Source organism: Cherax quadricarinatus, unplaced genomic scaffold (genome assembly GCF_038502225.1).
Source record: "Cherax quadricarinatus isolate ZL_2023a unplaced genomic scaffold, ASM3850222v1 Contig607, whole genome shotgun sequence".
Classification (NCBI taxonomy): domain Eukaryota; kingdom Metazoa; phylum Arthropoda; class Malacostraca; order Decapoda; family Parastacidae; genus Cherax; species Cherax quadricarinatus.
The window spans coordinates 24045-42504 of record NW_027195633.1 but is presented as its reverse complement, the minus strand read 5'-3'; the positions used below and the strand labels follow the sequence as shown (position 1 = coordinate 42504).

Below are 18460 nucleotides of genomic sequence, written 5' to 3'. Positions count from 1 at the left end.
CTGAGACTTCCTGTCTTATCTCTCCGACTGCGCCAAGTTCTTGCTGGATGGTGGGTCAGTTCTGTCATCGCTTGAGTCCTGCATACGATGTATTTTGATATTTTCTTCCCGATAACATTAGAGCCTACGCTCTTGAGTGGTCAGCGATGAAAATTCAAAACCATGCCCGTCTCTGGCTTCAAGCAAGTATCTGAGTTACTAAGAGGCGGTGTGCTAACAGATTTAATGCTCTGTGCAACAATTATGCGGGTATGGAGTCGGTAAGTATATTTGTATTCTCGTTTTTATGATTATTATGTCAAATCAGGAACAAAGAAAAAGATATGTTAGGTAAAATAATCCAGTTAGATCATTATAATGAGTAATACAAGCTCATTAAAAGCAAAGAACTCAATGAAGTTTATTCTTTACGAGTTATTGGCAATACCCAATATTTATTTAGTTAGTTACTGGTGGCCAACGCTCTCACTTTCACACGGCGAGGGCCTGGGTTCGATTCCCAGCCAGAATAGAAACATTGGGCGTGTTTCTTTCCACCTGTTGTCTATGTTCCCCATCAGTAAAACGGGTACCTGGGTGTTAGTCGACTGGTGTGGGTCGCATCCTGGGACACTGACCTAATTTGCCCGAAATGCTGAGCATAACAAGGGATTTCTATATAGTAGTATGTCACTGATTTCAGCTAGGCCTGTATACCTTGTACATGTACTTGCAGTAAATAAAGATATTATTATTATTATTATTATTATTATTATTATTATTATTATTATTATTATTATTATTATATTATAAGTGGCTAGTTTATTGTGCACCCCACATCCATCCTGTGGACGGTAGCGCAAGAGCATATGGATACACAAAAGGCCCAGGAACTAGGTCCCAAAAGGGTTAACATGTGTACATATGGGTTTATATCTACATATCTACAGTTCACTTATCTGTTACAAACAAATTTAGGAAATTTACTTAGTATATCTGGTATCTTATTTTCATTAATAACATATCTTGACAATTCAATTTGCGGTATAGACGCCTAGTTCAACAAGTTTATTATGGTTCTTAACTAGGGAAGTGGTAACAAGAGCAGATGCAGCCCTGCCAGAAGACTCCTGTTTAGATCCAACAGTGTACATAACATGTGATAACTTATTACTACCAGCTAGGCCAGAAATTTCTTCTTGAGTATTTGCATTAACAAGTGATTTAAGGAAGGGATTACTAGCAATGAGCTTCTTGGGAGGGACTTGCAGGTATGTGATATTAAATGAACACATCTTCCATGGAGGGGTGAAATGCTCTTGTTGTCTTCAGTGATACAGTTCATGCAGGTTATAAAACTTAATGCAATTGCTCGTTTAGTAAGACATTTAGTAAGATTCATTGTGACAGTGTCTAGTTCATTTCTTAACATTCTAATACCGAGTACAGTGTTATCTCAACAATTCCATCACTGAACATTAAAATGGTATAAAATACCGACAGGTTGTTAGGTAAGACACATATGCAACAGTTAGGTATCTTTATTTCGAAACGTTTCGCCTACACAGTAGGCTTCTTCAGTCGAGTACAGAAAAGTTGATAGAAGCAGAAGATACTTGAAGACGATGTAATCAGTCCATCACCCTTAAAGTTTTGAGGTGGTCAGTCCCTCAGTCTGGAGAAGAGCATTGTTCCATAGAATGAAACAATATGGAGAGGAAGTGACAGGACGGAGCCTTATATAGCGCCAAGAGGTGAGACGTAGGTCACTAGAAGAGGTAAGAACTCAGATGTTGGGAGGTCAGGTCCCTCTCAAATCCAGCCGTTCTCACTAGTAGAGGTTGACCTCCCAACATCTGAGTTCTTACCTCTTCTAGTGACCTACGTCTCACCTCTTGGCGCTATATAAGGCTCCGTCCTGTCACTTCCTCTCCATATTGTTTCATTCTATGGAACAATGCTCTTCTCCAGACTGAGGGACTGACCACCTCAAAACTTTAAGGGTGATGGACTGATTACATCATCTTCAAGTATCTTCTGCTTCTATCAACTTTTCTGTACTCGACTGAAGAAGCCTACTGTGTAGGCGAAACGTTTCGAAATAAAGATACCTAACTGTTGCATATGTGTCTTACCTAACAATTCCATCACTGATACTAGAAATACCAAGCTCCTTCCTCATATTAAGAACCTTTGTAGATTTGGGACACCCAAGAATAATTCTGAGAGCTTCATTTTGCATTAACTCCAAGGGTCGGAGAGAACTTTCTCTAGCTAATATCAACATGGGAGCAGCATAATCAATTAAGGACCTAACATAGGCTATGTACATCATTCTCACGATTCTCATTAGCAGGGTGCTTTACTGAGTAGGTTCCCAGACGAGATCTGAAAGAATAAAGGCTCGACCATAGTGAATTATATTTTTACATATGAATCTAATGTACAAAATTAGGTAATGTAAGAGTGAAGTAGATACGTGGAGGACATGGTATAAGACATATGCAGAATAATGAAGTAGCTGGAAATCAATCAGTGGTGAAATCGTGGCAGGGTTGAACACTCAGTGTCAGCTGTGTAAAACATTGCAAAACAAATACTACTGTGATCTCGAAGTTAAGGTAGTGATAATGCCAGGTTTCCACTGGCCTTCCATTACTATTTTTGTTATTGTTATTAATATATTCGAGAGCAAACGCCAAACATGTATGGGTCATACGACGCACTAGCCTTGTGAAAATGTTAAAATTGGATAGAGGCAATAAATTAATATTTTGAATACGATTCTTAGACATGTGAACTGTCGTCTATATGCTTAAAAGCTCTCTTATGTTTGTCGTATTTATCTTTGGTTAGAGTCCTTTTTCACAAGGACTTTGATGCTCACTGATTACACCAAGAATGGCTGATTTTCTTAAAGCCACTCGCTGCAAAATTACCTTTTTTTCATATAGCAGGGTAAAAATTATGAGTGTGAATTAAATTGCTCATATTCTTGCTCTTATTATAACTCAACCAGTCTCCTAGGCCAATCTGTCTTCTAGAATCTAGATCAGTTAGGCTCCCAGCTCCTAACCCCACGTTTCCTGTATCATAGTCTTTTAGTTTCTCCAGTCTGTCAGCCTCTAAGAATAAGGAGGTTATACTTTGACATCATCATCTCTTACAGGATAATGACGGCAATGAGTCTAACGCCGGTCACAGGAGGTCAGTGCTAAGCAGAATCTGGCAGGTCATCTTAAATGTTCTCTGGCGGTTAAGATCGTGTACCATCTTTGAGAGCCACGAACATGGCAGCAGCCTCATTTTTAGGGTGAGTCTGTAGTGGTCCCATGCACAGTAGGGTGGGTCTGTAGTGGTCCCATGTACAGCAGGGTCAGTCTGCAGTGGTTCTATGCACAGCAGAGTCTGTAGTGGTCCCAAGCACAGTTGGGCGAGTCTGTAGTGGTCCCATGTATAGCAGGGTCAGTCTGTAGTGGACCATGCACAGCAGAGTGAGTCTGTTGTGGTCCCAGGTACAGCAGGGTGAATGTATAGTGGTCCCATGCACAGCAGGATGAGCCTGTAGTGGTCCCATGCACAGGAGGGTGAGCCTGTAGGTGGTCCCATGCACAGGAGAGTGAGCCTGTAGGTGATCTCATGCACAGCAGGGTGAGTCTGTAGTGGTCCCATGCACAGAAGGGTGATTGTAGTGGTCCCATGCACAGCAGGGTGAGTCTGTAGTGGTCCAATGCACAGCAGAGTGAGTCTGTAGTGATCCCATATACAACAAGGTCAGTCTGTAGTGGCCCCATGCACAGCAGGGTGGATCTGTAGTGATCCCATGCACAGTAGGGTGAGCTTGTAGTGGTCTCACGCACAGCAGTGTGAATGTAGTGGCCCCCTGTGCAATCTTTGGGTCGTTATGGATGGAATGAACTACAATAACTTCTGGGTAAAAGAAGACAAGAACAACAAATAAGACAGTTATTACGGCTACTTTTGCTCTCCAGGAGCCTGTTGAAGCCAATAGCGTATTGGTTCGTCTCTATATTACTCAAGATGAGCCGAGGTTAGAATGTTCTCAAGATTATTATTGGTTTGACACACGCTTCACCCGTATTGACTGTGCTTAAAGTTTTGTTGACGAGTGAAGAGATGGAATTAACGTCAGTACATCAAGTCTACCAGTAACACGTCCCTATTGTATAGTGGGATGTTATTTAAGAACATAAGAACATAAGAACGAAGGAACACTGCAGAAGGCCTACTGGCCCATGCGAGGCAGGTCCAAGTCTCCTACCGGCTTAAGCCAATGCACCCAACCTAGTCAGGTCAGGTCACATTGACTTAAGGGAGGAACACGGCAACCGACCTGTTAGCACAAGCTATCAGGTCTAACTCACACCCACCCACATCTACTCATGTATTTATCCAACCTATTTTTAAAGCTACACAACGTTCTGGCCTCTATAACGGTACTTGGGAGTTTGTTCCACTCATCCACAACTCTATTACCAAACCAGTACTTTCCTATATCCTTCCTGAATCTGAATTTTTCCAACTTAAAACCATTGCTGCGAGTCCTGTCTAGGCTAGATATTTTCAGCACACTATTTACATCCCCTTTATTTATTCCTGTCTTCCACTTATACACCTCAATCATATCCCCCCTAATTCTACGTCTTTCTAGAGAGTGCAGTTTCAGGGCCCTTAGTCTATCCTCATAGGGAAGGTTTCTGATACATGGGATCATCTTTGTCATCCTCCTTTGTACATTTTCCAGAGAATTTATATCCATTCTGTAATACGGTGACCAAAACTGTGCAGCATAATCTAAATGAGGCCTAACCAAGGATGTATAGAGTTGAAGAACAACCTGAGGACTCCTATTATTTATGCTTCTTGATATGAAGCCAAGGATTCTATTAGCTTTATTGCGAACACTTATGCACTGTTGTCTTGGTTTCAGATTACTGCTAACCAGAACTCCTAAATCTTTTTCGCAATCCGTAATATTAAGATCTACATTATTTAGTTTATATGTGGCATGGTTATTGTCCTGTCCAACATTTAGAACTTTGCATTTGTCTATATTAAACTGCATCTGCCACTTCTCCGACCACTGCATCAGTCTATTCAAATCTTCCTGGAGTGCTCGAATGTCCTCGTCAGAATGAATTCGACGGCCTATTTTGGTGTCATCGGCAAACTTGCCGATGTCGCTCTTTATGCCCTCATCTATGTCGTTTATGTAGATTGTGAACAGCAGGGGGCCCAACACTGACCCCTGTGGAACACCGCTCGTGACGCTTCCCCACTCTGATTTCTCCCCATTTATGCAAACTCTCTGCTGCCTATTTGTCAACCATGCCTCTATCCAGGAAAAAATTTCTCCCCCTATTCCATGTGCTTTAATTTTCCTCAATAGTCTCTGATGTGGGACCCTGTCAAAAGCCTTACTGAAGTCCATATACACAATATCATATTCATTACCATGATCTACCTCCTCAAATACCTTAGTGAAAAAAGTTAATAAATTCGTAAGGCAGGAACGCCCCTTTGTAAAACCATGCTGAGATTCGTTGATTAATTTATGCTTTTCAAGGTGGCTACGAACTGCCTCGGCAATTATTGATTCCATAAATTTTCCCACTATGGAGGTTAGGCTTATTGGTCTATAGTTCGAAGCTAAGGACCTGTCACCTGTTTTGAAAATAGGTATCACATTTGCCATTTTCCACTTATCTGGCACCATGCCAGTTTGTAGTGATATGTTGAAAAGATTAGCCAAAGGTGTGCTAAGCTCCTCTTTACATTCCTTTAGAACCCTTGCATACAGTTCATCAGGGCCTGGGGATTTGTTAGGTTTTAATTTATCTATTTGCCTAAGGACCATGTCACTTGTGACCCTAATCGTGCACAGTTTATTATCGTCCTGTTCTACATAATTTATCATTACTGGAATATCGCTGGTATCCTCCTGTGTAAAAACTGAGAGGAAGTATGTGTTAAAAATTCTACACATTTCCTTATCACTGTCAGTGAGCTGACCCGAGGAACTTTTGAGTGGGCCTATCTTGTCCCTGATCTTACTTCTGTATACCTGAAAGAATCCTTTTGGGTTAGTCTTCGATTCTCTTGCAACTTTAACCTCATAATCTCTTTTTGCTTTTCTAATTCCCTTTTTTATTTCTCTCTTTAACTGAATATATCGATTTCTTAATTGCCCCTCTCCTCTTTTGATTTGCCTATATATGCCTCTCTTTTGACCAATCAGATATTTTAATCTATTGTTCATCCATTTAGGATCATTTTTGTTTGATCTGATTTCCCTATTTGGAACATAATTTGACTGAGCAGCTAGAACTATGCCCTGGAAAGCATCATATCGGCAACCATCACCACCTACCTGACCCTTAGTCAGGTCATTCCAGTTCAGCCCACCTAAGTAATTTTTCAGTCCTATGAAATCAGCCAAGCGAAAGTCAGGGACGGAGACTTGATTGCCATTATTAGGGGAATTCCATAATATGTTAAAACTGAGTGATTTGTGATCACTCTCCCCAAGCTCATCATTAACCTCAAGATTATTAATTAGTGTTTCCCTACTGGCAAGAACCAAGTCAAGGAGGTTATTTCCCCTAGTTGGCTCTGTCACAAACTGTTTTAAAAAACAATCCTGGATCGAATCAAGAAAGTCACCCGACTCTAAATTTCCTGTCAAATTGCTCCAGTCAATCTGTCTATAGTTGAAATCTCCCATTAGCACAACATTTTCGTATGTAGATGCCTTACGAATTTCGTCCCATAGAAGTTTACTGCACTCCCTATCAAGATTTGGGGCCCTGTAAATCACACCCAAAATTAGTTTTTCTCGGCCCTCGAGAAGCTGTAACCAAACAGATTCAGTGGCTGACGCTTCTAATTTAATATCTTGTCTAACACAACAATTTAAATTGTCTCTGACATACATCGCTACTCCACCACCTTTCCTGTTGACCCTGTCAGTGTGGAATAATTTATAGCCTTGTATGTGACATTCAGAGGGCATCTCTCTATCTTTCAGATTGAGCCAGGTCTCTGTTATAGCAATAATATCTATGTTTCCTGCACTTGCAATTAATCTTAGCTCATCTATCTTATTTCTAACACTCCTGCTATTAGTATAGTAAACCTTAAGTGTAAACAACTTCACTGAGCGTCATTTCCCTTAGTTATGTCTCTCTTTAGTTTTCCCTGTAAGGTATGTCATTACCCACACACCATCTGTAACTAGTGTCAAGGGCCGAAGTCGGACCGAAGCATCGTTATATATTTCAGTCTCTTTCGTGTGTGTTATTTGCGTGTTGTTCTAGTCACTGTACTGTGCTTTTTTTTTTGTACTCTTCACCATATGTGAAGTAAATACATGTAAAAACTTAGAACGTTTATTAGATGTTTTGCCCGCTGGGGGATTTAGCAATAAGAAATTGCACACAAGTCTATTTTAAACTTTTGTTCATCTTACGTTTCGACTGATTTTCGCCTTGTGCTCTTTTTGTGCTAGCGCATCTTTCTCCCTAGTTCCCTCTATTTTACAATGTAATTACGTATTTCGCTCCGCTATTCTATTATATAAGGGATTCTTCACAAAGCATAAATTAATAATGACCACTGAACGACGTTTCAGTCGTTAACTATTACCAGAGTTAGCATTCCTAAACCAAGACCTTGTTGAGTTTTTATTTCCAGTTTGAGGGTTGTGAATTGTTCCGAGATCTGTAGTGATATTTATACCTCCTTTTCTCATTGTACGCTCGTCCCTGTTTGGCTGTGACTTCGCCTTATGATGGCTGTGACCTCGGCTTGGAACGGCTGTGACCCCCATTTTTGCGCTGGTACAGGCACCTGTGCAAGAGGCGAGGGTACTGGTACTGGGGGCTTCAGACACGGGCAAGTCCACCTTCTTGAAGCAGATGAGACTTGTCTTTGGCAGAGGATACGCCATCGACGATTGCAGGAGGTAAGACATAAGAACATAAGAAAGAAGGAACACTGCAGCAGGCCTACTGACTCATGCGAGGCAGGTCGAATTCCCCCACCGTCTTAAGCCAATGCCTTAACCTAGTCAGGTCAGGTCACATTCACTTAAGGAAGGAGCACGGCATCTGACCTAGTAGCACAAGCTAGTCAGGTCGAACTCACACCCACTCATGTATTTATCTAACCTATTTTTAAAACTACACGTCTTAGCTTCTTTGACGGTACTGGGGGAGTTTGTTCCACTCATCCACAACTCTGTTACCAAACCAGTGCTTTCCTATATCCTTCTTGAATCTGAATTTTTCCAGCTTAGAGCCATTGCTGCGAGTCCTGTCTAGGCTAGATATTTTTAGCACACTATTTACATCCCCTTTATTAATTCCTGTTTTCCATTCATACACCTCAATCATATCCCCCCTAATTCTACGCCTTTCTAGAGAGTGCAGATTCAGGGTCTTCAGTCTGGAGTTTACCTGGAGAGAGTTCCGGGGGTCAACGCCCCCGCGGCCCGGTCTGTGACCAGGCCTCCTGGTGGATCAGAGCCTGATCAACCAGGCTGTTGCTGCTGGCTGCACGCAAACCAACGTACGAGCCACAGCCCGGCTGATCCGGAACTGACTTTAGGTGCTTGTCCAGTGCCAGCTTGAAGACTGCCAGGGGTCTGTTGGTAATCCCCCTTATGTGTGCTGGGAGGCAGTTGAACAGTCTCGGGCCCCTGACACTTATTGTATGGTCTCTTAACGTGCTAGTGACACCCCTGCTTTTCATTGGGGGGATGGTGCATCGTCTGCCAAGTCTTTTGCTTTCGTAGTGAGTGATTTTCGTGTGCAAGTTCGGTACTAGTCCCTCTAGGATTTTCCAGGTGTATATAATCATGTATCTCTCCCTCCTGCATTCCAGGGAATACAGGTTTAGGAACCTCAAGCGCTCCCAATAATTGAGGTGTTTTATCTCCGTTATGCGCGCCGTGAAAGTTCTCTGTACATTTTCTAGGTCGGCAATTTCACCTGCCTTGAAAGGTGCTGTTAGTGTGCAGCAATATTCCAGCCTAGATAGAACAAGTGACCTGAAGAGTGTCATCATGGGCTTGGCCTCCCTAGTTTTGAAGGTTCTCATTATCCATCCTGTTCATTTTTCCTCATAGGGAAGATTTTTGATACATGAGATCAACTTTGTCATCCTCCTTTGTACGTTTTCCAGAGCATTTATATCCATTCTGTAATACGGTGACCAGAACTGTGCAGCATAATCTAAATGAGGCCTGACCAAGGATGTATAGAGTTGAAGAACAACCTGAGGACTTCTATTATATGTACTTCTTGATATGAAGCCAAGGATTCTGTTAGTTTTATTGCGAACACTTATGCACTGTTGTCTTGGTTTCAGATTACTGCTAACCAGAATTCCTAAATCCTTTTCACATTATGTAGTTTATATGTGGCATGGTTATTTTCCTGTCCAACATTTAGAACTTTGCATCTGTCTATATTAAACTGCATCTGCCACTTCTCCAACCACTGCATCGGTCTATTCAAATAATCCTGGAGTGCTCTAATGTCCTCATTAGAATGAATTAGACAGCCTATTTTGGTGTCATCAGCAAATTTGCTTATGTAGCTATTTATTCCCTCATCTATGTCGTTTATATAATTTGTGAACAACAAGGGGCCCAACACTGAGCCCTGTGGAACACCACTTGTGACGCGCCCCCCATGACTTATGACTTCCGGGAGTGACCTCTGAGTGAGACCCCTGTGAGTAATCTCTGAATGCGATCTATGATTGATCTGAAGATACACACACACACACACACACACACACACACACACACACACACACACACACACACACACACACACACACACACACACACACACACGAAGAAAGGTTGAGGGAAATCGGCCTGACGACACTGGAGGACAGGAGGGTCAGGGGAGACATGATAACGACATATAAAATACTGCGCGGAATAGACAAGGTGGACAAAGACGGGATGTTCCAGAGAAGGGACACAGACACAAGAGGTCACAATTGGAAGTTGAAGACTCGGATGAATCAAAGGGATATTAGGAAGTATTTCTTCAGTCATAGAGTAGTCAGGCCGTGGAATAGTCTAGAAAGTGACGTAGTGGAGGCGGGAACCATACATAGTTTTAAGGCGAGGTATGATAGAGCTCATGGGGCAGGGAGAGAGAGGACCTAGTAGCAATCAGCGAAGAGGCGGGGCCATGAGCTGTGAATCGACCCCTGCAACCACAAATAGGTGAGTACAAATAGGCGAGTACACACAGCACCAGTACGCAGTACCAGTTTGGAACCCACACCTGGTCAAGCACGTCAAGAAATTTGAGAAAGTGCTGGTTTCAGAGCTAAGGGGAATGTCCTACGAAGAAAGGTTAAGGGAAATCGGTCTGACGACACTGGAGGACAGGAGGGTCAGGGGTGACATGATAACAACATACAAAATACTGCGTGGAATAGATAAGGTGGACAGATACAGGATGTTCTAGAGATTGGACACAGAAACAACTGGCCACAATTGGAAGTTGAAGACTCAGATGAGTCAAAGGGATGTTAGGAAGTATTTCTCCAGCCACAGAGTTGTTAGGAAGTAGAATAGTCTGGCAAGTGATGTAGTGGAGGCAGGAACTATACATAGTTTTAAGACGAGGTAAGATAAAGTTCATGGAGCAGGGAGAGGGAGGACCCAGTAGCGGTCAGTGAAGAGGCGGGGCCAGGAGCTGAGTCTCGACCCCTGCAACCACAATTAGGTGAGTACACACACACATTATATATATATATATATATATATATATATATATATATATATATATATATATATATATATATATATATATATATGTATATATATTATATATATATATTATATATATATATTATATATATATATATTATATATATATATATTATATATATATATATATATATATATATATATATATATATATATATATATATATATATATATATACATATATACATACCTTTGACGAGTTTCAAGAGTCTTCCTACTTCCGGAGTCCGGCCATGGGCCAGGCTCGTCTGGTGCTAGCTTGGTCAGGCTGTTGCTGCTGGAGGCCCACTGCCCCACATATCCATCACAGCCTGGTTGATCTAGCACCTGGTGAAGATACTTGTCCAATTTTCTCTTGAAGACATCTACACTTGTTCCAACAGTGTTTCTGATATCTTCTGGTAAGATGCTGAATAATCTGGGGCTACGAATGTTGATATAGTGATCGCATATTGTCACCACCAAAACCCTGCTTTTACTGGGTTTATTTTGCACTTCTTCACATATCTCTCGCTCCAGTATGTTGTTATAGCAATGTGCAGATTTGGGACAGGCCTTGGAGTTAGTGTTCACAGCATCGTGGTGGAGGAGAGTCTGGAGCAAAGGCAAGAAGACTGGCGCTTTTTATAGGCGTCAGTGAATGGGACGGGCAGCAGACGAGGGCGGTCACTGGTAGGCGGGATTCCCCAGTGGAAGTAGGTCCTTCCCAAAGAGATGGGTTAGTTGCAGCAGCCGTGAAGAAGGTCTTGTAGATGTCCTCTGAACCAAGATTCCATGATGTTGCAGTGTCTGACAAGTTGTGCAGGAAAGGTATAAAATACCGACAATATGAAAGTTAAGACACATGTGCAACATCTGGATATCTTTATTGTAGTAGACGTTTCGCCATCCAGTGGCTTTATCAATACAGATTCTAGGACATAATAGGAAGACAGTAGAACTATATACAAAAGATGAGGTAATCAGTCCCTCGGCCTTGGAGTTAGTGTTCACAGCATCGTGGTGGAGGAGAGTCTGGAGCAAAGGCAAGAAGACTGGCGCTTTTTATAGGCCGGCCCTCGAGCACTTTCCACATCATATACTTTATCAAGTGGCTTTGCTTTCATTTGCCTTATTCACTGGTTTTTATTGTCACATACTTCTACGGGTTTAGAGCTTTATGGTATATAACGATAATAATATTTCTTTCACCTCGTCTGCCGTCTTCCGCCAAGGCACGCTGTCCCAAAGAGGAAAACATTTTTACAGTCATTCACTGAACTGTTGTCTTGTCAGAAATGTGTTTACATCACAATCAGATTACCCTTTTATTGCAACATCGCCACCCCTCCTTCAGGGTGCAGGCACTACCCTTCCGTCCTCCAGGACTCAAGTGTGACTAACCAGTTTTCCTTAAATCCTTCATAAAAGTTACACTGCTCACACTTCAACTGCACGTCCACTTAGAGCAACCTGTCTCCACGTACTGCTATTTAACACGCTCACACAAACTTGCTGGAACCTCTTACCCCTAAAACTAAAGCTTTAGCCTCGTTTAACCCCCTTCCTCCAACCGCTGCCGGGATGACCCTTACCCCTCCTACATACAGCCCCAAATTTATGCACTCTATTCTTCATCCTATTCCTGTCCATTCTCTCTACATGACCAAAGCCCTTTTCAGCCCCCTGAATTATATCATAGGTTGCCCCTCATAGCCTTTTACTTTTTATTCTCCAAATTCTCTACATAATATTCACACATTGTAATAAAGTTGGTAGAATTACCGACAATATGTAAAGTAAAAGGACACAAGTGCAACTAATGTGACATTTTATTGTGGCAACGTTTCGCTCTCCAGGAGCTTTATCAAGCCATTGATAAAGCTCCTGGAGAGCGAAACGTGGCCACAATAAAATGTCACATTAGTTGCACTTGTGCCCTTTTACTTTACATAATATTCACACCACACGTTCTCAAACATCTCCAGCGCCTCTAGCCTCCTCGCTGCAGCTCCCAGAACTCATGCCTCACACCCACGTAAAACTGTTGGTACCTTCATACAGCAACTTTCTTTCCACAGATACCGCAACGTACCGCCTTCTTTCCCCCTCTCTTCTATGTTTTACCACGTCCTTCCTATCCACTCCCAAATATCTAAATACATCCACTTCCGCCATACTTTCTTCCTCCAGTCTGATATTCGATTTGTTATTTCTTAGATTTTTTGTTTCTCTTTTCTGTATTCACTTTTGATTTCTTTCTTTTACATATCCCTCACAAACTCGTCTGCCAACCTTAGCAACTTGTTTCCAGAATCCCCCAAAAGAGCTGTCATTAGCAAAGAGCAACTGTGATAACTCCCGCTTTGTATTTCAATCCAACATCTTTTAATCCCACACCTCTCCCGACACCTTAACCTTCACTTCTTTTACAACCCCATGTATTAATGTGCTAAACAGCATCACGCATTCCTGTCCCCCTTCCTTTCTACATACCATAACCTGCGTCTCACTCTCTACATAAAATTCTTAACTACTTTTAGTAACTTTCCTACAATTCAATACATTTGCGACATATGCCCCATGGTTCCCCTTTCCATTACTATCATATGCCTTTTCTAAATCCATAAATGCAACACACAGCTCTTTACCCTTATCCAAGTACTGCACACTTACATGCTTCAGTGTTAACATTTGGTCTGTGCCCTTCCTAAATGATGGACAGAGTTTAACTTTAGTTCTTATTTTGACAGACACCAGCCCCACATTCGTCACAATCTACTGGAGAGTCTCAACAAAATAGTTAACGCCATGAGCACCTTCGGCGTTCTTCAGGCTACACACGAGGCTCAGGACGCTGCTCAGAGGTTTGCTAATATGGAACTTCTGAAGGAGTACCTGCAGGAAGACGCCCAAATAGATCCTTGTCTGGTGGAGCAGATAAGAGTACTATGGGAGGATCCTGGCGTGCAGGAGGTGTATTTAAGGGGTAACGAGTATCACCTGATGACCAACGCACAGTACTTCATTACCAGTGCAGAGAGAATCCTCGATGAGAACTATGTACCTAATATTGAGGACATCCTGCGCATGCGCTTCCCGACGAAGGGCTCATTTACCTCAACATACGACCTCGGGGATCTCCGTATAACCATGCACGACATGGGGGGTCAGAGGCCAGAACGCACTATGTGGGTTAATCAACAACATCCGACAACTATACTCCTCCTGGCCTCGCTTTCAGAGTACGATCAACGCGTCGAGGAGGCCACAGAGGCAAGTATCAGTCGAAATGATCCCCTAGAGTCCAAGGGGATAAATTGTCGGTATTACATATTAGGTTTTCACCACAAGTCTCTTAGCCCCCTCTTCCATCCTGCCCACCACCCCTAAGCCCATCCCATATAAAACTGGAGTCGCCCATGTCAGAAACTAGAGTTGTGTAGGTGATGATCCTACCTCACATTGACACTTCCTCACGTTCTCTCGCATGAAGCGCCTCCATGGACGCCGTCAAAATAGTTCTAATTGTAGCACCAGAAAATTAGATAGTGGTAAGTTCGATCTTCCTCTTGTCTCTCTGTCACTCTCTCACGCTGCCCTTCCCCTCTATTATATCAGCTTTCCTCTCATATCTCCCTTCTTCCCTTCTCTCCCACATCGCCAGTACTAATTCCCTCTCATCTCTTCCTTCTTACCCTCCCTCCCGCATCTCAAATCATTCTGCTCTCACTTCTTCCTTTTCCACAGGACAAGAATCGTGTGCAGGAGAGTCTAGACATTTTCGAGGAGCTGCTACAGTATCCCCCCTTCGAGGCCACCCCAGTTATACTCCTACTCAATAAAACTGATATCTTTCATTGGAAAATCCAGCACCACTCGATCAAGGATTTCCTTCCAAATTATAAGGGTAAGTATACCCAGGCTGTTTCTTCGAGTCCCATGTCTGGTATGATCACTCTCCTTATCATGATCCACTACCCCTTCTCTTGTTCATCATTTACCAGTTCTTGATTTGCGAGATTTCCTATTCCTCTTCCATACAGTGTGTCTCTGCATCTACCGTTTACTTTCCAAGGTAGATGAGTGGAACAACCTGCCAAGTAGTCAGTGAAGCAAATACTTTGGGAAGCTGTAAGAATTGCACGGATGTACGAGTGAGAATGTTTGGGTGAAGGTAGATCTGCCTAGTATGAGCCAGTAAGCCAACTGCAGTGATCCCTTTTTTCTTGTTTTTATGAGTGAGGATGACTGGGTGTGAAATGTATCATGTATGAACCAGTACGCCTGCAACAGTAAACGATTTTCTTATGGTCTTATAAGTAGGAATAAATGAATGTGAGTAGGGCCTAGTGTGAGCTAGGAGGCCTACAACAGTGCTTCATATTTTCTGTTTGGGAATGGTTGCGTGAATTGGGCCTAGTATTATCTAGTAGACCTACTGAAATACTATATATTTCGGCCTCACAGAGAGGCCTTCTTCAGTAGTGAAGCCAAAATATAGAGAACACATTTTAATTATGATTTTTTCTTCATACGAGTTCGTTTGTGCTACTGAACAGTGCTCATTACACCACTGTGTTATGTTCTTCAACTATGCCTGCAGGTTCAGAGAATGATGAGTGCCAAGGTCGGGAGTTCATCGCAGGGCTCTACAGGGATGTGGCTGTTCGTCATGGCCGCCACTTTGTCGTCCGCTTCTCCGAGGCCACAAACACAGATAACTTCAGGGCCATCTTTTCCTTCATCAGGACAAACGTGACCAGGAATATCATGAGCAGAGGAGGTCTGTTTTGATATCAAGGACGTCTAAACGGCTGGAAGTACTCCTAGACGTTTAAAGAACGTTAGTAGTGGTGAAAAGAACGGCCACCCCAGTTCCATCAGCATATAAAGCTATAGTGGCCATACTCCCGCAGGCTAAAGTCGGGGTAAAGACAAAAAAGGAAAGGGGGAATTTCCTCAGTCATTAATACAAAAAAAATACTGCCACTACTTCCTGTTCACTGGGAAATGTTCGTAGATGGGCCTTAGCAGGAAGGCCTAAGCATTTGACATAACTACCCTAGTTTTCAGAGTAGTTTCACCTGTACTATTAGTGGTAGGCATCTTACCATACTGTCGACTCTAGTAAAACTTGATTACCCACCGGGGATAAAAATCCGAACGAAATCTTATCTTATCTTCCACGAGCCTCGTATATCTGACTCAAAAGAGTTTAATGACAAAAACTTATAAACTTGATATGAGAACTAGGGTTATAAAATTATAAAACTATATTTATAAATTAATATTGTACTGCAAGTTTAACATTTACTCAAAGACTAGTTGAGATTATCATTATTTTTTTTCTACATTCTTCCTACTAGATATCACATCCCCTTGCGCAAGTACAGGCCATCCATATGATTTCCAGAAGTTTTAACATGCAATTTAATTATGTAATACTATCATCACTTCCCTGTTGGTCGAGGACTATTTTTTTTTTTTGCCAGTATGTTTCTGTTCTTCACTTACCACAGGAATCTAACTAGGGTTCGTTTACCACAGGAATCTAACTAGGATTCGTTTACCACAGGAATTTACCTTTGGTTCGTTTTCCACAGGAATTTAACTAGGGTTCGTCAGTGGCGGATCTACATTTTTGGGGCCCTGAAGCTTGAACTGTTATAGGGGCCCTTTCGCAACCCCTTCTCATACAGTAGACCCAAAAATTTTAATTACATTACCTAATAGAATAATCCATTCTCTTGAATGCACAGTAACTCATCTAATGACCATGTGACCTGTTTCTGCGCTACAAATAGTATATTGATAATTTTTTATATATTATGTATTGTTGTGCTACAAACTTGTACAACTATAATGCCTCTTAATTGAAAGGTTCAAATTTCATTGCTTAAAATATTCATTTGTACTTCATGTTGTATTTTATTTACTGTAATTTTTACCACTGAATATATCATTGCTTAGCTAATCTTAAGTTAATTTTAAGCCTGCCCATAAGGCTCTGCATACAAGGGACTCTTGGCATGTACACCCAACTATAATTCCTTGTGCAACTATGTATCATGTCCAAATAAGGTATTGTATTGTATTGTATATGAGCTAAAGTCGCTTCTGGGGCCCCTCTAGGATTAGGGGTCCTGAAGCTTAAGGTTCATTAGTTTCATAGTAGATCCGCCCCTGGGGTTCATTTACCAAAGAAATCTAACAAGGGTTCGTTTTCCATAGGAGTCTAACAAGGGTTCGTTTTCCACAAGAATCTAACAAGGATTCGTTGTCCATAGGAATCTAACAAGGATTCGTTTACCACAGAAATTTAAAGGGTTCATTTACCACATGAATTTAACAAGGGTTCGTTTACCACAGGAATCTAACAAGGATTCGTTTTTCCACAGAAATCTAACAAAGGTTCGTTTACCATAGAAATTAATTTGAGGTTCATGTAGCACAGGAATCTCACTAGGATTTGGCCTCACTCTTCTTTCACTCACTAACATAAAGCTCGGTCAAAGTTGGCTTTTTCTTCGGCCACTTGGTCGCCGCTATTTTCTTACAAAAAATATAACGCAAGCCACAAAAAATCTCTTCCTAGAACACACAAAAATGACAACACTGACTTAGAAGTAAGTGACAATTTATCACCATTGTGAGGCAATATACATGATCATCTAACATGTCATGCTCAATCAGGTTAAGTCATCCAAAAAATTAGAACGTAACTGGAAATGTACAAAAGGGTACAAAAAACATAGGCAAAGGGAATTAAAAAAAAGATGCTTACATGGATAGGCTAGGATAAGGCTATAAAAATATTAACATGGATAGGCTAGGATAAGGCTAGACAAAATCTCTACTTAAAATACAGAAAATTCTTATTAACTTATTGTTTACCTAATACTAATATATTCACTTGGCAATAATGCTTCTACGCAGTGATAATGGAAACTAATCTCAAACAAATTGGGAAGTATGGCTGACGCTGCAGGTAGACCCTGGGAGTTATTTCTCAGTCCTGTTTTCACTGCTCTCTTAGTAAGAAAACCCATTTTACACTAGATATTTAAGTTTGCTAGATAGCTACACACTTTACTGACTTCAAAAACTTGTCAAAACAGCAGCTTCAATTTTTGTTTCTACTAAACTCATATATAGTTCAACATACAGTAGTGAAGAGATCTCGACGGGGCCCACTGCTACTGCCGCCCTCCATTCTTTAATATCTCACACTTCCTTCACCCCTGTACCATCCCAATTACAAAACAACAATGGTGGCCTATATTTGTTTCTGGCATGGTACAACAGCCTGAAGCCGACCTGCACTCAGCCCATGCCACAACGACCGACTCAAGATCACACCGCGCTGTATAGCCCTTGTGGCTTAGCGCTTCTTTTTGATTATAATAATAATAATCAAGATCACACCAGCTGGGACGGCAAGTGTCCGAAGATTCAAGATCACACCAGCTGGGACGGCAAGTGTCCGAAGATTCAAGATCACACCAGCTGGGACGGCAAGTGTCCGAAGATTTAAGATTACACCAACTGGAACGACAAGCGTCTGAAGACTCAAGATGACACCAGCTGGGACGGCAAGTGTCCGAAGATTCAAGATCACATCATCTGGAACGGCAAGTATCCGAAGATTCAAGATCACACCAGCTGGAACGGCAAGTGTCT

General features: G+C 41.8%; 1 protein-coding gene across 3 annotated transcripts; it reads left to right on the top strand.

The window, feature by feature from the left end:
- Positions 1-13: 13 nt before the first annotated feature.
- Positions 14-18345, top strand: LOC128706298 (guanine nucleotide-binding protein subunit alpha-11). Of its 3 annotated transcripts, XM_070080562.1 has the most exons (6): positions 28-260; positions 3149-3292; positions 7845-7963; positions 13531-14053; positions 14528-14687; positions 15384-18345. In XM_070080562.1, the coding sequence occupies exons 1-6, from the start codon at positions 252-254 to the stop codon at positions 15572-15574; spliced, it is 1146 nt and encodes a 381-aa protein (XP_069936663.1). In that variant the 5' UTR covers positions 28-251; the 3' UTR covers positions 15575-18345. The 3 variants fall into 3 exon arrangements, with proteins under 3 accessions (XP_069936665.1, XP_069936664.1, XP_069936663.1); XM_070080563.1 differs by lacking the exon at positions 3149-3292 and having other exon boundaries at positions 20-260; XM_070080564.1 differs by lacking the exons at positions 3149-3292; positions 7845-7963 and having other exon boundaries at positions 14-260.
- Positions 18346-18460: the final 115 nt, after the last annotated feature.